The sequence below is a fragment of the Oncorhynchus mykiss genome, chromosome 6, assembly GCF_057628025.1.
Source record: "Oncorhynchus mykiss isolate SJ-2025 chromosome 6, ASM5762802v1, whole genome shotgun sequence".
Taxonomy (NCBI): domain Eukaryota; kingdom Metazoa; phylum Chordata; class Actinopteri; order Salmoniformes; family Salmonidae; genus Oncorhynchus; species Oncorhynchus mykiss.
In genome coordinates this window covers 28,372,787-28,390,336 of record NC_143027.1, presented here as the reverse complement: position 1 = coordinate 28,390,336, position 17,550 = coordinate 28,372,787, and the positions used below count along the sequence as shown (strand labels likewise).

Sequence of the window (17,550 nt, the reverse complement as noted above, 5' to 3'; positions counted from 1 at the left end):
TGCGGGGACTTGCTCAGCCACAAGAGCATTAGTGAGGTCGAGCACTGATGTTGGGCAATTAGGCCTGGATCGCAGTCGGCCTTCCAATTCATCCCAAAGGTGTTCAATGGTGTTGAGGTCAGGGCTCTGTGCAGGCCAGTCAAATTCTTCCACACCAACCTTGACAAACCATTTCTGTATGGATGTCGCTTTGAGCACAGGGGAATTGTCATGCTGGAACAGGAAAGGTTCTTCCCCAAATGGTTGCCACGAAGTTGGAAGCATAGAATCGTCTAGAATGCCATTGTATGTTGTAGCGTTAAGATTTCCCTTCACTGGAACTAAGGGTCCTAGCCCGAACCATGAAAACCATTATTCCTCCTCCACCAAACTTTACAGTTGGCACTATGCATTCGGGCAGGTAGCGTTCTCCTGGCATCCGCCAAACCCAGATTTGTCCATCGGACTGCCAGATGGTGAAGTGCGATTCCTCACTCCAGAGAATGTGTTTCCACTGCTCCAGAGTCCAATGGCAGCGAGCTTTACACAACTCTAGCCGACAGTTGGCATTGCGCACGGTGATCTTAGGCTTGTGTGCGGCTCCATGGCCAAGGCAACCCACTTCATGAAGCTCCTGACAAAAAGTGATTGTACTGACGTTGCTTCCAGAGGCAGTTTGGAATTCAGTAGTGAGTGTTGCAACGGAGGACAGATGATTTTTACTTGCTTCAGTACTCGGAGGTCCCGTTCTGTAATCTTGTGTGGCCTACCACTTCGCGGCTGAGCCGTTGTTGCTCCTAGAGGTTTACACTTCACAATAACAGCACTTACAGTTGACTGGGGCAGCTTTAGCAGGGCAGAAATTTCACAAACTGACTTGTTGGAAGTCACTGAGCTCTTCAGTATGGGCCATTCTACTGCCAATGTTTGTCTATGGAGATTGCATGGACGATTTTTATACACTAGTCAACAACGGGACTGGCTGAAATTGCTGAATTTACCAATTTGAAGGGGTATCGACATACTTTTGTATAATTTGGCTGATTTAATTCCTTCCAACCACTGTGCTGCATTGGCTAGGAGTCTCTGCTCTCTGAGCTGAGTTGTTTTGAGGATGAGCTGGACTCAGACATCCAGGGCCATTTACCTTTATTTAACTAGGCAAGTCTGTTAAGAACAAATGTTTATTTTCAATGACGGCCTAGAAACTGTGGGTAACTGCCTTGTTCATGGGCAGAATGACAGATTTTTACCTTGTCAGCTTGGGGATTCAATCTTGCAACCTTTCGGTTACAAGTCCAACACTCTAACCACTAGACTACCTGCCGCCATGTAGTGTATTGTTTAATTTTCTGTTAGCTGAACTTGCCCTGATTTAGGATCTTGCAATAACTATCAACAACTGCAAGGAGAAAGAAGCCTGTGCCCTTGTGAAAAGCAAACTTCCTTTCAATCTTGCCGATAAACTGTTTTGTGTTTATGTAGATGAAAGCAGCACGAGCCAAGTTCACTTTCCAGGCTCAGTCACCCAAGTGAGTTATAATGCCTACTGATCGCCTGCAAACCATTTGCCCTCTCACACATCTGTTAAACAATATTGTCAGTAAAAAGAAGCACACACTGTAATTATATCACATTTAGGGCGGCCAAATGTAATTGTACGAAACCATTTTTCTCAGCAAGCCCAATAACGTAAATGTTAATACAGAATTACTAGAAACAAACCCTTGTAACAAAGGATTACAAAAAAGCAGACCTCTTCCTTTAATCTAATGGATGTCCATCGTGCCATAGTTTGACTTTTTTTCTCTTCCTAGGGAACTGTCTCTACAGAAGGGGGACATAGTTTACATCCACAGGCAGGTAGACACCAACTGGTTTGAAGGAGAGCATCATGGGAGAGCCGGTATCTTCCCCACAACCTATGTGGAGGTTGGTGTGCATCCATCTAATTTCTGAGCATGGGTCTTTTATGAAGTGCTCCACATATCATTCTGAGCCTCACCCGTCTCTCATTTCTGCCTCCAGATTGTTCCTCCTACAGAGAAGCCCACGCCCATCAAGTCTCCAACCATCCAGGTGCTGGACTATGGAGAGGCAGTGGCTCTGTTCTCCTTCAATGCAGACCTGCCTGTTGAGCTGTCCTTCCGCAAAGTGAGCATCCTACTATGTACTCTTTAGGACATTGATTCTCATTTCCAATCTAATCATTTCCAGTATTGTACCTATACCGTATTTCTCACATTGCATGGGTTAAATTCACTGAGATATCCTGCAACATTGACACAGAGTTTGCCCTACAAAACCACTTCCCCAGCAGTGGTGGAAAGGGTAGTGGTTCCCATAGACTTCGAGTCAACGAGCCAATGACTATCCATTTAAAAGCGCGTCACAGCAGAAATATACAGTGCCTTTGGAAAGTATTCAGACCCCTTGACTTTTCCACATTTTGTTACGTTACAGCCTTATTCTAAAATTGATATTTTTTCTCAAAAATCTACACATAATACCCAATAATGACAAATAGAAAACAGATTATTTGAAAATTTGCACCAAATTCTTTTTTTGCCTTTCAGTGTTTACATAGTTATTCAGACCCTTTGCTACGAGACTTGAAGTTGAGCAAAGGCCCATCCTGTTTTCATTGATTCTACAACTTGATTGGAGTCCACCTGTGGTAAATTCAATTGATTGGACATGATTTGGAAAGGCACACGCCTGTCTATATAAGGTCCCACAGTTGGCACTGCATGTCAGGAAAAAAAACAAGGTATGAGGTCGAAGGAGTTGTCCGTAGAGCTCCGAGACAGGATTGTGTCAAGGCACAGTCGGGGGAGAAGGGCCTTGGTCAGGGAGGTGACCAAGAACCCAATAGTCACACTGACAGAGTCACTCTGATAGAGTCACTCTGACAGAGATGGTTGTCTTTCTGGAAGGTTTTCCCATCTATGCAGCACTCCCCCAATCAGGCATTTAGGATGGGGTGGCCAGACGGAAGCCACTCCTTAGTAAAATGCACATGACAGCCCGCTTGGAGTTTGCCAAAGGGCACCAAAAGACACTCAGACCATGAGAAACAAGATTCTCTGGTCTGATGAAACAAAGATTGAACTCTTTAGTCTGAAGCCAAGCGTCACGTCTGGAGGAAACCTTGCACCATCCCCACGGTGAAGCATGGTGGTGGTGGCAGCATCATGCTGTGGGGATGTTTTTCAGCAGCAGGGACTGGGAGACTAGTCAGGATCGAGGCAAAGATGAACGGAGCAATGTAGAGAGATCCTTGACGAAAACCTGCTCCAGAGGACTCTGGACCTCTGACTGGGGCAAAGGTTCACCTTCCAACAGCACAACGACCCTAAACAGACAGCCAAGGCAACGCAGGAGTGACTTTGGGACAAGTCTCTGAATGTCCTTGAGTGGCCCAGCCAGAGCCCGGACTTGAAGCCGATCAAACTTCTCTGGAGAGACCTGACAGTAGCTGTGCAGCAATGCTCCCAATCAAACCTGACAGAGCTTGAGAGGATCTGCAGAGAAGAATGTGAGAAACGCCCCAAAGACGTGTGTGCCAAGCTTGTAGCGTCATACCCTATGTAGACTCGAGGCTGTAACCGCTGCCAGGGGTGCTTCAACAAAGTACTGAGTAAATGGTCTGAATACTTATGTAAACCTGCTTTTGCTTTGTCATTATGCAATATTGTGTGTAGACTGATGAGGGAAAAATACAATTTAATACCTTACAGCCTTATTCTAAAATGTAACAAAATGTGGAAATCATCAACGGGTCTGAATACTTTTCGAAGGCACTGTGTATATATACAAAACATTACAACATACAGTGCCTTGCGAAAGTATTCGGCCCCCTTGAACTTTGCGACGTTTTGCCACATTTCAGGCTTCAAACATAAAGATATAAAACTGTATTTTTTTGTGAAGAATCAACAACAAGTGGGACACAATCATGAAGTGGAACGACATTTATTGGATATTTCAAACTTTTTTAACAAATCAAAAACTGAAAAATTGGGCGTGCAAAATTATTCAGCCCCTTTACTTTCAGTGCAGCAAACTCTCTCCAGAAGTTCAGTGAGGATCTCTGAATGATCCAATGTTGACCTAGATGACTAATGATAAATACAATCCACCTGTGTGTAATCAAGTCTCCGTATGAATGCACCTGCACTGTGATAGTCTCAGAGGTCCGTTAAAAGCGCAGAGAGCATCATGAAGAACAAGGAACACACCAGGCAGGTCCGAGATACTGTTGTGAAGAAGTTTAAAGCCGGATTTGGATACAAAAAGATTTCCCAAGCTTTAAACATCCCAAGGAGCACTGTGCAAGCGATAATATTGAAATGGAAGGAGTATCAGACCACTGCAAATCTACCAAGACCTGGCCGTCCCTCTAAACTTTCAGCTCATACAAGGAGAAGACTGATCAGAGATGCAGCCAAGAGGCCCATGATCACTCTGGATGAACTGCAGAGATCTACAGCTGAGGTGGGAGACTCTGTCCATAGGACAACAATCAGTCGTATATTGCACATATCTGGCCTTTATGGAAGAGTGGCAAGAAGAAAGCCATTTCTTAAAGATATCCATAAAAAGTGTCGTTTAAAGTTTGCCACAAGCCACCTGGGAGACACACCAAACATGTGGAAGAAGGTGCTCTGGTCAGATGAAACCAAAATTGAACTTTTTGGCAACAATGCAAAACGTTATGTTTGGCGTAAAAGCAACACAGCTGAACACACCATCCCCACTGTCAAACATGGTGGTGGCAGCATCATGGTTTGGGCCTGCTTTTCTTCAGCAGGGACAGGGAAGATAGTTAAAATTTATGGGAAGATGGATGGAGCCAAATACAGGACCATTCTGGAAGAACCTGATGGAGTCTGCAAAAGACCTGAGACTGGGACGGAGATTTGTCTTCCAACAAGACAATGATCCAAAACATAAAGAAAAATCTACAATGGAATGGTTCAAAAATAAACATATCCAGGTGTTAGAATGGCCAAGTCAAAGTCCAGACCTGAATCCAATCGAGAATCTGTGGAAAGAACTGAAAACTGCTGTTCACAAATGCTCTCCATCCAACCTCACTGAGCTCGAGCTGTTTTGCAAGGAGGAATGGGAAACAATTTCAGTCTCTCGATGTGCAAAACTGATAGACATACCCCAAGCGACTTACAGCTGTAATCGCAGCAAAAGGTGGCGCTACAAAGTATTAACTTAAGGGGGCTGAATAATTTTGCACGCCCAATTTTTCAGTTTTTGATTTGTTAAAAAAGTTTGAAATATCCAATAAATGTCGTTCCACTTCATGATTGTGTCCCACTTGTTGTTGATTCTTCACAAAAAAAATACAGTTTTATATCTTTATGTTTGAAGCCTGAAATGTGGCAAAAGGTCGCAAAGTTCAAGGGGGCCGAATACTTTCGCAAGCCACTGTATTTCTTGCAGCAGTGGCAACAGTTCAGCAGCGGTAGGCCACCACTACTAAATTGATAAAGGGGAAACACTGGATGACTACTGTACCTGATATCTGAATGATACTGTGATATTGTGCTCCCCTCTTGTCTAAGGGCGAGGTGATCTGTGTGACCAGGCGTGTGGATGACAGGTGGCTGGAGGGCCGGATTCCAGGGACTAGCCGGAGTGGCATCTTCCCCACCAACTACGTCCAGGTTAACAAGTTACCCCGCACCAAATCATCCTCTGATGACAACCCTGCATGCCCCATGTCACCCACATCCACAGAGCCAATGAGTCCAGGACGCCCTCCACACTCACCTTGTTCGCCTTTGACCCGCTCGCTTCTGAGTCTGACCCCCTCGTCCTGCAGCCCTGAACCAGGATATTCCCCCCTGAAGCCGTCTTCACCCATACCCCATGGAATTGTAGCTTCCCATTCACGTTCATCCCCCCAGCACTCACTATCCAAAAAAGCACCCAATCCCTGGCCACACCCCGCTTCTGGGCCTGCATTCCCCACCACCCAGAACAACCACTGGGGAGGAGCACACCCGGCTTTGCACAACTCCATTGGCAGAGCTGTTTCACCATCCAATCAGATATCACCGTCTGCCCACAGGGGAGGAGCAGCCCCGACCAATACCCCCAAACCACAAACGACCAACAATGCTGGCTCAACAATGATGCAGCACCAACCGTGAGTAAAACATTGTAATCAATCAAAATGTGATTTTATACTGCGTGATTGAGGTTACTGTCCCTCATTCTTCATTGCCACAGTCTATTAATCTTGCCCAAAATCAAATCCAAAACCCCAGCCTGTGCTCTCTCACTCAGATACAAGGCAGTTTACAACTACAAACCACAAAACAAAGATGAGCTGGAACTGAGAGAGGGGGACATAGTACAAGTGATGGAGAAGTGTGATGATGGCTGGTTTGTAGGTAAGGAATTTACACAAACCTTATATTCAGAAGACAAATGAAGTGTGCCCTCTATTGGGCATCACATAACATTACAAGTATGACTTCAGGTGACTGGGGTTAATTTTCATACAGTATTTGTAAAGTGTACAGTATGAGAGAACAACCTTTTGGTTTATTTTGTGCTCTGCTCTTTCCTTAGGTACGTCAAAAAGGACACATGCCTTTGGGACTTTCCCAGGGAACTATGTGACACCAGCGTAACTGCTTCACTCTGCCTGTCCACTCCACAACCACTTGGGTGCTGGACATATTTAGACCAGCTTGCTTTAACCAGCACATCAAATCACTCCAGCAGCCATATGATCAACCCCTGACCCCAACACCCCCTGTCCTCCCCCTTTCACCAACCTGGTTAAGTCAGGTGTGCATGTTCACGTCAGCCAGTGACCACAGCTGTTGGCCAGTGTGGCGATGGAGGCAGGAAGACCGTGTTGTTTTGACACCCCACCCCCAGCATGTGTGTTCCATCACTGAATAGACTTGGAGTTTTCACAGACACTGCTTGATTCGGATAGAATTAATGCTGATGATGATACTGTTCCAGGTGTAAAGAAATAACTTTGTCCTCATTGACTACAATCATTTATTATAGCGACAACTCAAATGACATTCCTTCAGTACATTTAAGCTACTGCTTTTATACAGCAATGGACCTCCAGCTATTCTCTTACGGAGTGTTCCCCTTAGCACGCACCTGCTCCTCTTTCTGTCACCCAAGTGCCATCACAGACGCAAATGCCAGAGAATATCATTAGTCTGACGTTCTCTATAACGTAATGACAGCATGAATGTTGCCTTTGAAATGTCTTCCTCCACTTTGATTTCAGATCTATAAAAATGTCCTGTGTGTGTCCAAGGCTCCACCACAACACTGATATGACCGTCCAATATACATGAAGGGATCACTTACTCTATTGTTTTGAACAATGCCATAAAAGATTTGTTACTTAGTTCTGTTAAAAACAATTGTTAAAGCCTGTATAAGTACTGTATGCAGCAGAGCAAACAATGTATTCATGTCCTTCAGTGTGTTATTGTTAGCTACTAACATATTTAATGAAGCACACAGGTAATGATTCAGCCATTTGTGCAGTTTGTATTTCTGTTGAGAACAGGAAGTGTTGAGTGTCAAAGTGGAAGTTTAATACAATGGAAGAGAAGCGGAGGTATCTTTATAAAGATCTGTTGACATGAATGCAACATGGAAAGTCTTGACAAAACAGAAGTGGAGCTACATCAATTGTATCAATTCAGTGGACCCTCTGCCATTTTTAGGCCATGACCCATGGGATAACAAAAATAGATGCCTCAATTTGCTTCACTTTGGAGCACAGATCTTTTCTAAAACAAGAATCCTACAACGTCAAACCCACAATGGTGTTCAAACATTTCAAAAGGACAGAACAGTAAAATGGACCTGTAGATTGATTCCTAGGGATACTGTACATTTGATTTGGTAGCTCATTTCCACTGAAAACTGTTTGTTTACTACTGTTTCTATAATCTGTTGCTTTACAAATTAACAAACTTGCTTTGACACATAAATTAAGAGCTAATCGGAGGTGTGCATACAGTTCAAGTGTAACCAATGGAAAATATAATATGGAAAGCAATTAAGCAGTCCTTTCATTTATTAACTTTTACAAACCCCTATTATGTTGCCAACTGAAATATTTCTCTGCTTTGTTCATTCTTACCCTTGTAAAACTGCACCATACCTTTTCTAGCAACAAAATGTACAGGGTTTTAACTATGTATCAGATAACAAATATAATATATTTCCTTTAATACCAAGCAATTTCTCATCTATGATACACACTATGTAGTTCAAATAAACCATACAGAATGATAAAACTGTTTTGATGTGTAACTCAAATTGATTCCCAAGATGTTTGACATTAGTGAAGTAGCGTAACCTAGGCCTACCTCTATTTAGTTAATAAACATGATTTCACAGTTCAAACCCAGGATGGCGTAGAAGCTCATAACTGGAGGACTATCATAGAGATAGATAGACAGATAGAGGTCCCTAGCTGGATATAACCCGTTTTAGCATGGACATTGCCATTGAGGGCTTCCACCATTTTAAAGTAGTCAACTGGGTGGGGATTCCTATGGGCTGTGAACAATCAGCCAGTGATCAGAGCATTGTGTTCTTCAAATTGTGTTGTCTATGGTTTGTCAATGGCTTTAAGCTATATCACCGCCATCTAGTGGTTACAATAAATTATTGACACAAGTTTTGATTCAGCACTGCAGGTGGTGGTAAATCACCAATATTAGCTTTATGCATTTTTCAAACAAAAGAATAACATTTACTACTTTGAAATGGAGATGCCCTTCCTGTCAGACGCCACAGATACAAAGATGAGTCCTCTATCTCTATGAGGACTTTCTATTTTATTGCAAAGTGTGTCCAGAGAGGAAGAGGTGAAAGGATTTACTCCGCCCAAGATCTGTCCACATTAAGCAAATCATTCATTACTAATCAACAGAGGCGTTTTTGTATGGGGGACAATGAGAGAGTGTCAAATCTAGTCAATATAAAAATGAATTGCTATTTTGATACGTGAGACTTATTTGATATAATATACGTTTTGAAATGGTTAGGTTGCTAGGGGTGTATTGATGTGTATGATGCACATTACATCCTGGCAACTTTGAGAAAAAATACTTAATATCGGAGTTGTCCCTGTTGAAATTCGAGACGGTCTATCCATATTCATTAGGCTAGCATAACATCTCACTCTCCATTGAAGACATATGGTTGATATTAACACCCCTAATAGAATATTGAAACATGTATTCAAACAACGAGATGTATCCATCAATCCAAACAAAGGAACAGGCGGGACTTTGACAGCCCACCGTTTCGAATCCCATAGTTAGGATGGAGAAACAAGCATCTCGTCATTATATCCAGTATCTCTGGTGTGATAATGATCCCAGAGGTGCACTTGACTATGGCTCCATTTCCGCTTCTCGTGTTGTGAAAGACAGTTGGACATTCTCTGATTAAATGTGTAGAATACTTTATGCCCTACACTGAAAACATGTTGAGTGTTTTACATTTCAGTTATTTTGCAGACACTCTTATCTAGAGTGACTTACAGTAAGTAGGAAGTGCAAACATTTTCATATTTGTTCATACTGCTCAGTGGTGGGAAACACACCCACAAACCTGCCGTTGCAAGTGCCGTGTGCTACCAGCTGAGCCACACGGGGTTTGCAGCCTTTGTTGCCATTAATGTCCATTAGTTAATTAAGCCGACATGCATTGATTGCAAATGCTGTTTGCAGTGGTGATTTTGCATGTAAATCTTGTTGGGGCAAACCACAAAAAATGTTTTTAGACACATGCCAGCAAAGCCACTACACAACACTAAACAATACATTAATTGCACTATAACGGTGACAAACGGTGCCCACAGGGCCTACTTAAAGCTGTCCCCGAAAGCAGAGCTTTCTTTTCAGCACCATGTAGTGTACAGTAACACTGCCACACCTGGCTATCATCAGAGCCTTGTGTGGCAGCGAAACAGTTCATTCAGCCTCATTTACTGCTTTTTTAAAAACATAGCTGATATGGCCGACTTGCTCAAACAAATGTTGTTTCTGCTGACAATTGAGATGCACAAACTATGGCATAAAGGAATAACAAGCGAATAAGAGGCAACCCTTAATTTCGACAGAAATTAGCGAGCTACGACGGACGCAGTCAATATAACTATTTGCTCAGTACTTTGAAATGAACAGCGACAAGGTCAAGGTCAAATCATGAAGTCAGTGATCTTCAGGTTGGAGCTCTAAAAAAGAGGCCCGAGTTCCTGACTTGGAATTCCGAGTTAGATGACCATATTTTCCCAGTTGGAGCTCGTTTTTTTCTGAGTTCCCAGTTGTCTTGAACTCACTGAAGTGTGAGATTTCCCAGTTCTGAGTTTCCAGTTGTTTTGAACGCGGCAGAAGTCATGCTGGATTGACAGCATAGCCAATGTATTCAACCTTTTATGCCCCATGATGTTGAATATTTATCCTTTTAAACTTGGAAAAAATACCCTTAAACCCAGGCTTGGACCACAAACCCACTCCACTGAATAGCAGGCTAGTAATTGATGGTGAGATGGCGCCGACAGATAGAGCAGCCGTGCTACAAAATCATTCTTAGCCAATAAATTATTTTGTATTATTCCATACAACCTGAAATAACTTTAGGATATGCGAGTCACGGTATCTCACCAGCATTAGCAGCATTACAACCAGGAATACGAATTTCCCGAATTGGATCCTTTGTTCATACCCCCCAGGGAAATGTAACTATTCCAAAGGATCATCAAAAACAACTCCGGCAGAGAAGAGGTATTCGGAGTAGACTTCTAGTCCGACTCAGGAGGCGCACACACCATCCACCGCTTCCGAGTATATTACTCGCTAATATTCAGTCTCTGGATAATAAAGAAGACAAGCTCAGGGCGAGAATCTCCTTCCAGAGCGACATCAGGGATTGTTACATACTCTGTTTCATGGAAACATGGCTCTGTCGGGATATACTGTTTGTGTCAGTACAGCCAGTTGGGTTCCAGTTCATCGCGCAGACAGTAAGAAAGATCTCTCCGGGAAGAAGAAGGGCGGGGGTATTTGTTTCATGATTAACTACTCATGGTGTGATTGTGATAACATACAGAAACTCAAGTTATTTTGTTCACCTGACCTAGAATACCTCATAATCAAATGCCGACTGTATTACCTCCCAAGAGTATTCTCTTCGGTTAGAGTCACAGCCGTGTATATTCCCCCTCAAACTGATACCACGACGGCCCTCAAAGAACTACAAACTGGAAACCACATATCCTGAAGCCGCATTTATTGTAGCCAGGGATTTTAACAAAGCTAATCTGAGGAAAACGCTACCAAAATTCTACCAACACATTGACTGTAGCATTCGCTCAGAGAAAACATTGGACCACTGCCACTCAACATTTCGAAATGCCTACAAGCCCCCCCCCCCCCCCCCCCTCCCCCACCATCCCTTCGGCAAATCTGATCATGACTCCATTTTCAAATCAAATCAAAGTTTATTTGTCACTTGCGAAGAATACGACAGGGAATAGTCCAGGTAGACCTTACAGTGAAAGGCTTACTTACAGGCTCTAACCAATAGTGCAAAAAAGGTATTAGGTGAACAATAGGCAAGTAAAGAAATAAAAAAAAACAGTAAAAAGACAGTGAAAACAGTAGCGAGGCTACATACAGACACCGGTTAGACAGGCTGATTGAGGTAATATGTACATGTAGATATGGTAAAGTGACTATGCATATATGATGAACAGAGAGTAGCAGTAGCGTAAAGAAGGGTTGGGGGGGAACAAATCTTTTTAGTTTCCTGAGGGGGAATAGGCTTTGTCATGCCCATAGTTTGTTGGTGATGTGGACACCAAGGAACTTGAAGCTCTCAACATGCTCCACTACAGCCCAGTCGATGAGAATGGGGGCGTACTCTGTCCTCCTTTTCCTGTAGTCCACAATAATCTCCTTAGTCTTGGTTACTTTGAGGGATAGGCTGTTATTTTGGCACCAACCGGTCAGGTCTCTGACCTCTCCCTATAGGTTGCCTCGTCATTGTCAGTGATCTGGCCTACCACTCTTGTTTTGTCTGCAAACTAAATGATGGTGTTGGAGTCGTGCCTGGCCATGCAGTCGTGGGTGAACAGGGAGTACAGGAGGGGACTGAACAAGTGTTGTTGAGGATCAGTGTTGAGGATCAGTGTGGCAGATGTGTTTCTACCTACCCTCACCACCTGGGGCGGCCCGTCAGGAAGTCCAGGATCCAGTTGCAGAGGGAGGTGTTTAGTCCCAGGATCCTTAGCTTAGTGATGAGCTTTGAGGGGACTATGGTGTTGAACACTGAGCTGTAGTCAATGAATAGCATTCTCACATAAGTGTTCCTTTTGTCCAGGTGGGAAAGGGCAGTGTGGAGTGCAATAGAGATTGCATCATCTGTGGATCTGTTTGGGCGGTATGCAAATTGGAGTGGGTCTAGGGTTTCTGAGATAATGGTGTTGATGTGAGCCATTACCAGCCTTTCAAAGCACTTCATGGCTACGGACGTGAGTGCTACGGGTCTGTAGTCATTTAGGCAGGTTGCCTTTGTGTTCTTGGGCACAGGGACTATGGTGGTCTGCTTGAAACATGTTGGTATTACAGACTCAATCAGGGACGGGACATGTGGAAAATGTCAGGGAAGACACCTGCCAATTGGTCAGCACATGCCCGGAGTACATGTCCTGGTAATCCGTCTGGCCCCGCAGCCTTAAGTGTTGACCTGTTTTAAGGTCTTACTCACGTCGGCTATGGGGAGCGTGATCACACAGTCGTCCAGAACAGCTGATGCTCTCATGCATGCCTCAGTGTTGCTTGCCTCGAAGCAAGCATAGAAGTAATTTAGCTCGTCTGGTAGGCTCGTGTCACTGGGCAGCTGGCGGCTGTGCTTCCCTTTGTAGTCTGTAATAGTTTGCAAGCCCTGTCACATAAGACGAGCGTCAGAGCCGGTGTAGTATGATTCAATCTTAGCCCTGTATTGATGCTTTGCCTGTTTGATGGTTCATCGCAGGGCATAGCAGGATTTCTTTTAAGCTTCCAGGTGAGAGTCCCACACCTTGAAAGCGGCAGCTCTGCCCTTTAGCTCAGTGCGAATGTTGCCTGTAATCCATGGCTTCTGGTTGGGGTATGTACGTACAGTCACTGTAGGGACAACGTCCTCGATGCACTTATTGATAAAGCCAGTTACTCCTCCCTTTCTATAGGCAGAAAGTCAAACAGGAATTACCTGTGCTACAGAATATTCAACGATGGTCCGACCAATCCATGCTTCAAGATTGATTTGATCACATGGACTGAGATATATTCTGGGTAGCCTCTGAGAATAATATCAACAAATACACAGATACGGTGACAGAGTCAGGAAATATATAGGAGATGTTGTTCCCACTGTGACTATTCAAATCTACCCAACCAGAAACCTTGGATAGATGGCAGCATTCACGCAAACTGAAAGCGCAAACCACTGCATTTAACCATGGTAAGGTGACTGGGAATATGGCTGAATACGGATTCCCTCCGTAAGGCAATCAAACAGTCAAAACGTCAGTAGAGAGACAAAGTGGATTTGCATTTCAATGGCTCAGACACGAGACGCATGTGGCAGGGTCTACAGACAAGACACTGATGTCTTGCTTCCGGACAAGCTAAACACCTTTAATTCGCCTGCTTTGAGGATACAGTGCCACCAATGTGGCCAGCTACTAAGGACTGTGGGCTCTCCTCTGTGGCCGACCTGAGTAAGACATTTAAGCGTGTTCACACTTACAAGGCTGCCGGCCCAGAGGGCATCCCTATTCCTTCAGAGCATGGCAGACCAGCTGGCTGGAGTGTTTACAGTCATATTCAATCTCTCCCTATCCCAGTCTGTTGTCCCCACATGCTTCAAGTGGAGACAACCACTCTTCCTGTACCCAAGAAAGTAAAGGTAACTGAACTAAGTTAGTATCGCCCTGTAGCACTCACCTCTGTCATCATGAAGTGCTTTGAGAGACTAGTTAAGGATCATATCACCTCTACCTTACCTGACATCCCTAGACCCACTTCAATTTGCTTACCGCCCCAATATATTCACAGACAATGCCATCGCACTGCACACTGCCCTATCTGATCTGGACAAGAGGAATGCCCATGTAAGAATGCTGTTCATTGACTATAGCTCAGCATTCAACACCATAGTACCCTACAAACTCATCATTAAGATTGAGGCCCTGGGTCTGAACCCCACCCTCTGCAACTGGGTCCTGGACTTCCAGATGCGCCATCTCCTAGGTGTTAAAGGTAGGAAACAACACCTCCACTTCGCTGATCCTCAACACTGGGGCCCCACAACGGTACGTGCTCAGCCCCCTCCTGTACTCCCTGTTCACCCATGACGGCGTGGCTAAGCACACCTCCAACTCAATCATCAAGTTTGCAGACAACATAACAGTAGTAGGCCTGATTACCAACAATGACGAGACAGCCTACAGGGAGGAGGTGAGGGCCCTGGGAGTGTGGTGCCAGGAGAATAACCTCTCACTCAACGTCAACAAAACAAAGGGGCTGATCGTGGACTTCAGGAAACAGTAGAGGGAGCACCACCCTATCCACATCGACGGGACCGCAGTGGAGAAGGGGGAAAGCTTGAGCAGGCATGAGCCTCGGCGTATAAATCACTGACAAACTGAAATGGTCCACCCACACAGACAGTGTGGTGAAGAAGGCGCAACAGTGCATCTTCAACCTCAGGAGGCTGAAGAAATTTGGCTTGGCACCTAAAACCCTCACAAACTTTTTCAGATGCACAATTGAGAGGATCCTGTCGGGTGGTATCACCGCCTAGTACGGCATCTGCACTTCCTGCAACCGCAGGGCTCTCCAGAGGGTGGTGCAGTCTGACCAAAGTATCACTGGTGGTGCAAACTACCTTCCTTCCAGGACAACAACCACTGCCTGTTCACCCCGCTATCATCCGGAAGGCGAGGTCAGTACAGGTGCATCAAAGCTGGGACTGAGAGACTGAAAAACAGCTTCTATCTCAAGGCCATCAGACTGTTAAATAGCCATCACTAGCACATTAGAGGCTGCTGCCTATATAAATAGACTTGAAATCACCTGCCACTTTAACAATAGAACACTAGACACTTAATTTTTTTTTAACATACATGTATTTTGCATTATTCATCTTATATGTATATACTGTTTTCTATTCTACTGTATTTTAGTCTAAGCCGCTACGACATTGCTCGTACAAATATTTATACATTCTTAATTCCGTTCCTATACTTTAGATGTGCGTGTATTGTGTGCATTTTTTTAAATTCTCATTTTTTAAAATATATATGTATATCTTTTTTAACCTTTATTTAACTTGGCAAGTCAGTTAATTAAGAACAAATTCTTATTTACAATGACGTCCTACCCAGGCCAAACCCGGACGACACTGGGCCAATTGTGGGCCGCCCTGTGGGACTCCGAATCACAGCCAGATGTGATACAGCCGAACCAGGGACTGTAGTGATGCCTCCTGCACTGAGATGCAGTGTCTTAGACAGCTGTGCCACTTGGGAGTATTGTGTGTATTGTTGTGGAATTGTTAGATATTATTGCACTGTTTTGGATGAGTGTAATGGGGGCAACTCGCCCCCACTTACTAGAGGGTAACTGGCTGCTGGGGGCTAGTTGCCTCTTTATGGTTGTGAATGTTTTTCCACCAGTCATTTAGACAATGACTAGCCCAGTTAGCGCTAGTTGATGCTAACTTGCTAGCTAGCAAATTCACTAGCAGTAAATGCTAGCCAGCTAGCATAAGTTGCTAGGAGTGCTAGTTAGCAACCTTAACTACCAGATCGTCTGATGTAAAATACACTAAAAAGATAATGTAACTTAATTGAAGTTGTAAATGTTTCCACTAGTGACTGATAGCTTTAGAGTTAATGCGACTTCATAGCCTTTTAGCTGTTTTATGCAGAATTTTATGTCAAATAGCTAGATAGCTTGCTACGTTTTTAAGAGAGAGCTTTTCATTGGCATCTCTCCCCATTTTCAGTCACAGGTGGGGACTGGATTAGGTGTGAGCAGTGCAGGAGGTTGGCTCATGAGTTGTGCTCCAATTTTACTGGGGACAACTTTATTTGTGACCTATGTACAAATTAGAATTGTGCAATAGCAGAGCATAAGAGAGTTGCCACGTCAATGTTGCACTGAATTAATTAGTTAAGTTGTTGTTATTAAGTGTTATATTATATTTTTGATGAATAAAAAATATCTATTGAAAATCTTTTGCTGCTGAATGTCATTTTAAAGACTGATGGAATTTAAAATATTGTATTATATATTGTATATACAGTAGCAGTCAAAAGTTTGGACACACCTACTCATTCAAGGGTCTTTCTTTATTTTTACTATTTTCTACAATGTAGAATAATAGTGAAGACATCAACACTATGAAAAACACATTTGGAATCATGTAGTAACTAAAAATATATATATTTTATATTTGAGATCCTTCAAAGTAGCCACCCTTTGCCTTGATGACAGCTTTGCACACTCTTGGTATTCTCTCAACCAGCTTCACCTGGAATGCTTTTCCAACAGTCTTGAAGGAGTACCCACGTATGCTGAGCACTTGTTGGCTGCTTTTCCTTCACTCTGTGGTCCAACTCATCCCAAACCGTCTCAATTGGGTTGAGGTTGGGAGATTGTGAAGTAATTTATAAACGTTGTGTAGGCACAAAAGGCGTTTGCCACTTTCTAAGCAAACTTTGGGATTTATAAAAAACAAACTTGACGGGAGAATGCGTGGTCCTCCACGGACACTTTGACCCATACGTACACACATAACCTGGGGAAATGAGAAACTGCGACTGATGGCAGAAGGATGAAACTCGAGAAACGCTTTGAAATTGATACCATTGTGTAAAATAAAATTGAAATATTACCTCTCATGTATTATGTATGAAGAGTTCCCTGGCGTGCACACAAAAAAACATGATTTAGGATAATAAATACAAATGGAGATATCTGTTTTTGCAAAATAACCACTCAAATATGTTGTACAGTTTAATCAGGAATCATATGTAAATGGATCTGTAATTATTAAACAATACTTGCATGTTATGACATTTATTCTCATAAATAATAAGGTGAACAGTAAGACAGTAAAAAGGTATGCAATTACAATGAGTAATGACGCACAATGGTTGCTTTGGCACTGTTGGAATATTTGAATGGAAGCGAATTTTCAGAGACCAGCAAGATTTACTGGCCAATGATGAGGAGTGCTTATGAGCCGGTTCCAATTACCAACTCATCTGCAGCACCACCCCCCCGGTGGAACACTCAGCTCCTGCTCATCTGCAGCACCACCCACCCAGTGGAACACTCAGCTCCTGCTCAGCTGCAGCACCACCCCCCCGGTGGAACACTCAGCTCCTGCTTAGCTGCAGCACCACCCCTCCCCAGTGGAACACTCAGCTCCTGCTCATCTGCAGCACCACCCCCCCGGTGGAACACTCAGCTCCTGCTCATCTGCAGC

The 17,550-nt window shown here is 43.7% G+C and overlaps 1 protein-coding gene across 22 annotated transcripts in view; it reads left to right on the top strand.

The window, feature by feature from the left end:
- Window positions 1–8,291, top strand: part of LOC110525662 (vinexin) — a 60,855-nt gene extending 52,564 nt beyond the window's left edge. For 8 of the 22 annotated variants that reach the window (XR_016496599.1, XR_016496597.1, XR_016496592.1 and 5 more), the window contains exons 15-21: window positions 1,465–1,511; window positions 1,797–1,911; window positions 2,008–2,133; window positions 5,562–5,663; window positions 6,071–6,148; window positions 6,289–6,395; window positions 6,577–8,291. Coding sequence is in view for 8 of the 22 variants with exons in the window: in XM_090237484.1 (XP_090093610.1) it covers window positions 1,465–1,511; window positions 1,797–1,911; window positions 2,008–2,133; window positions 5,562–6,148; window positions 6,289–6,395; window positions 6,577–6,638 (1,044 nt within the window). In the remaining 14 variants the exon portion in view is untranslated. Of the gene's footprint in view, window positions 1–1,464; window positions 1,512–1,796; window positions 1,912–2,007; window positions 2,134–5,561; window positions 6,149–6,288; window positions 6,396–6,576 lie in introns of all 22 variants that reach the window. The other 14 variants (XR_016496600.1, XR_016496594.1, XR_016496591.1 and 11 more) reach the window with 3 other exon arrangements.
- Window positions 8,292–17,550: the final 9,259 nt, after the last annotated feature.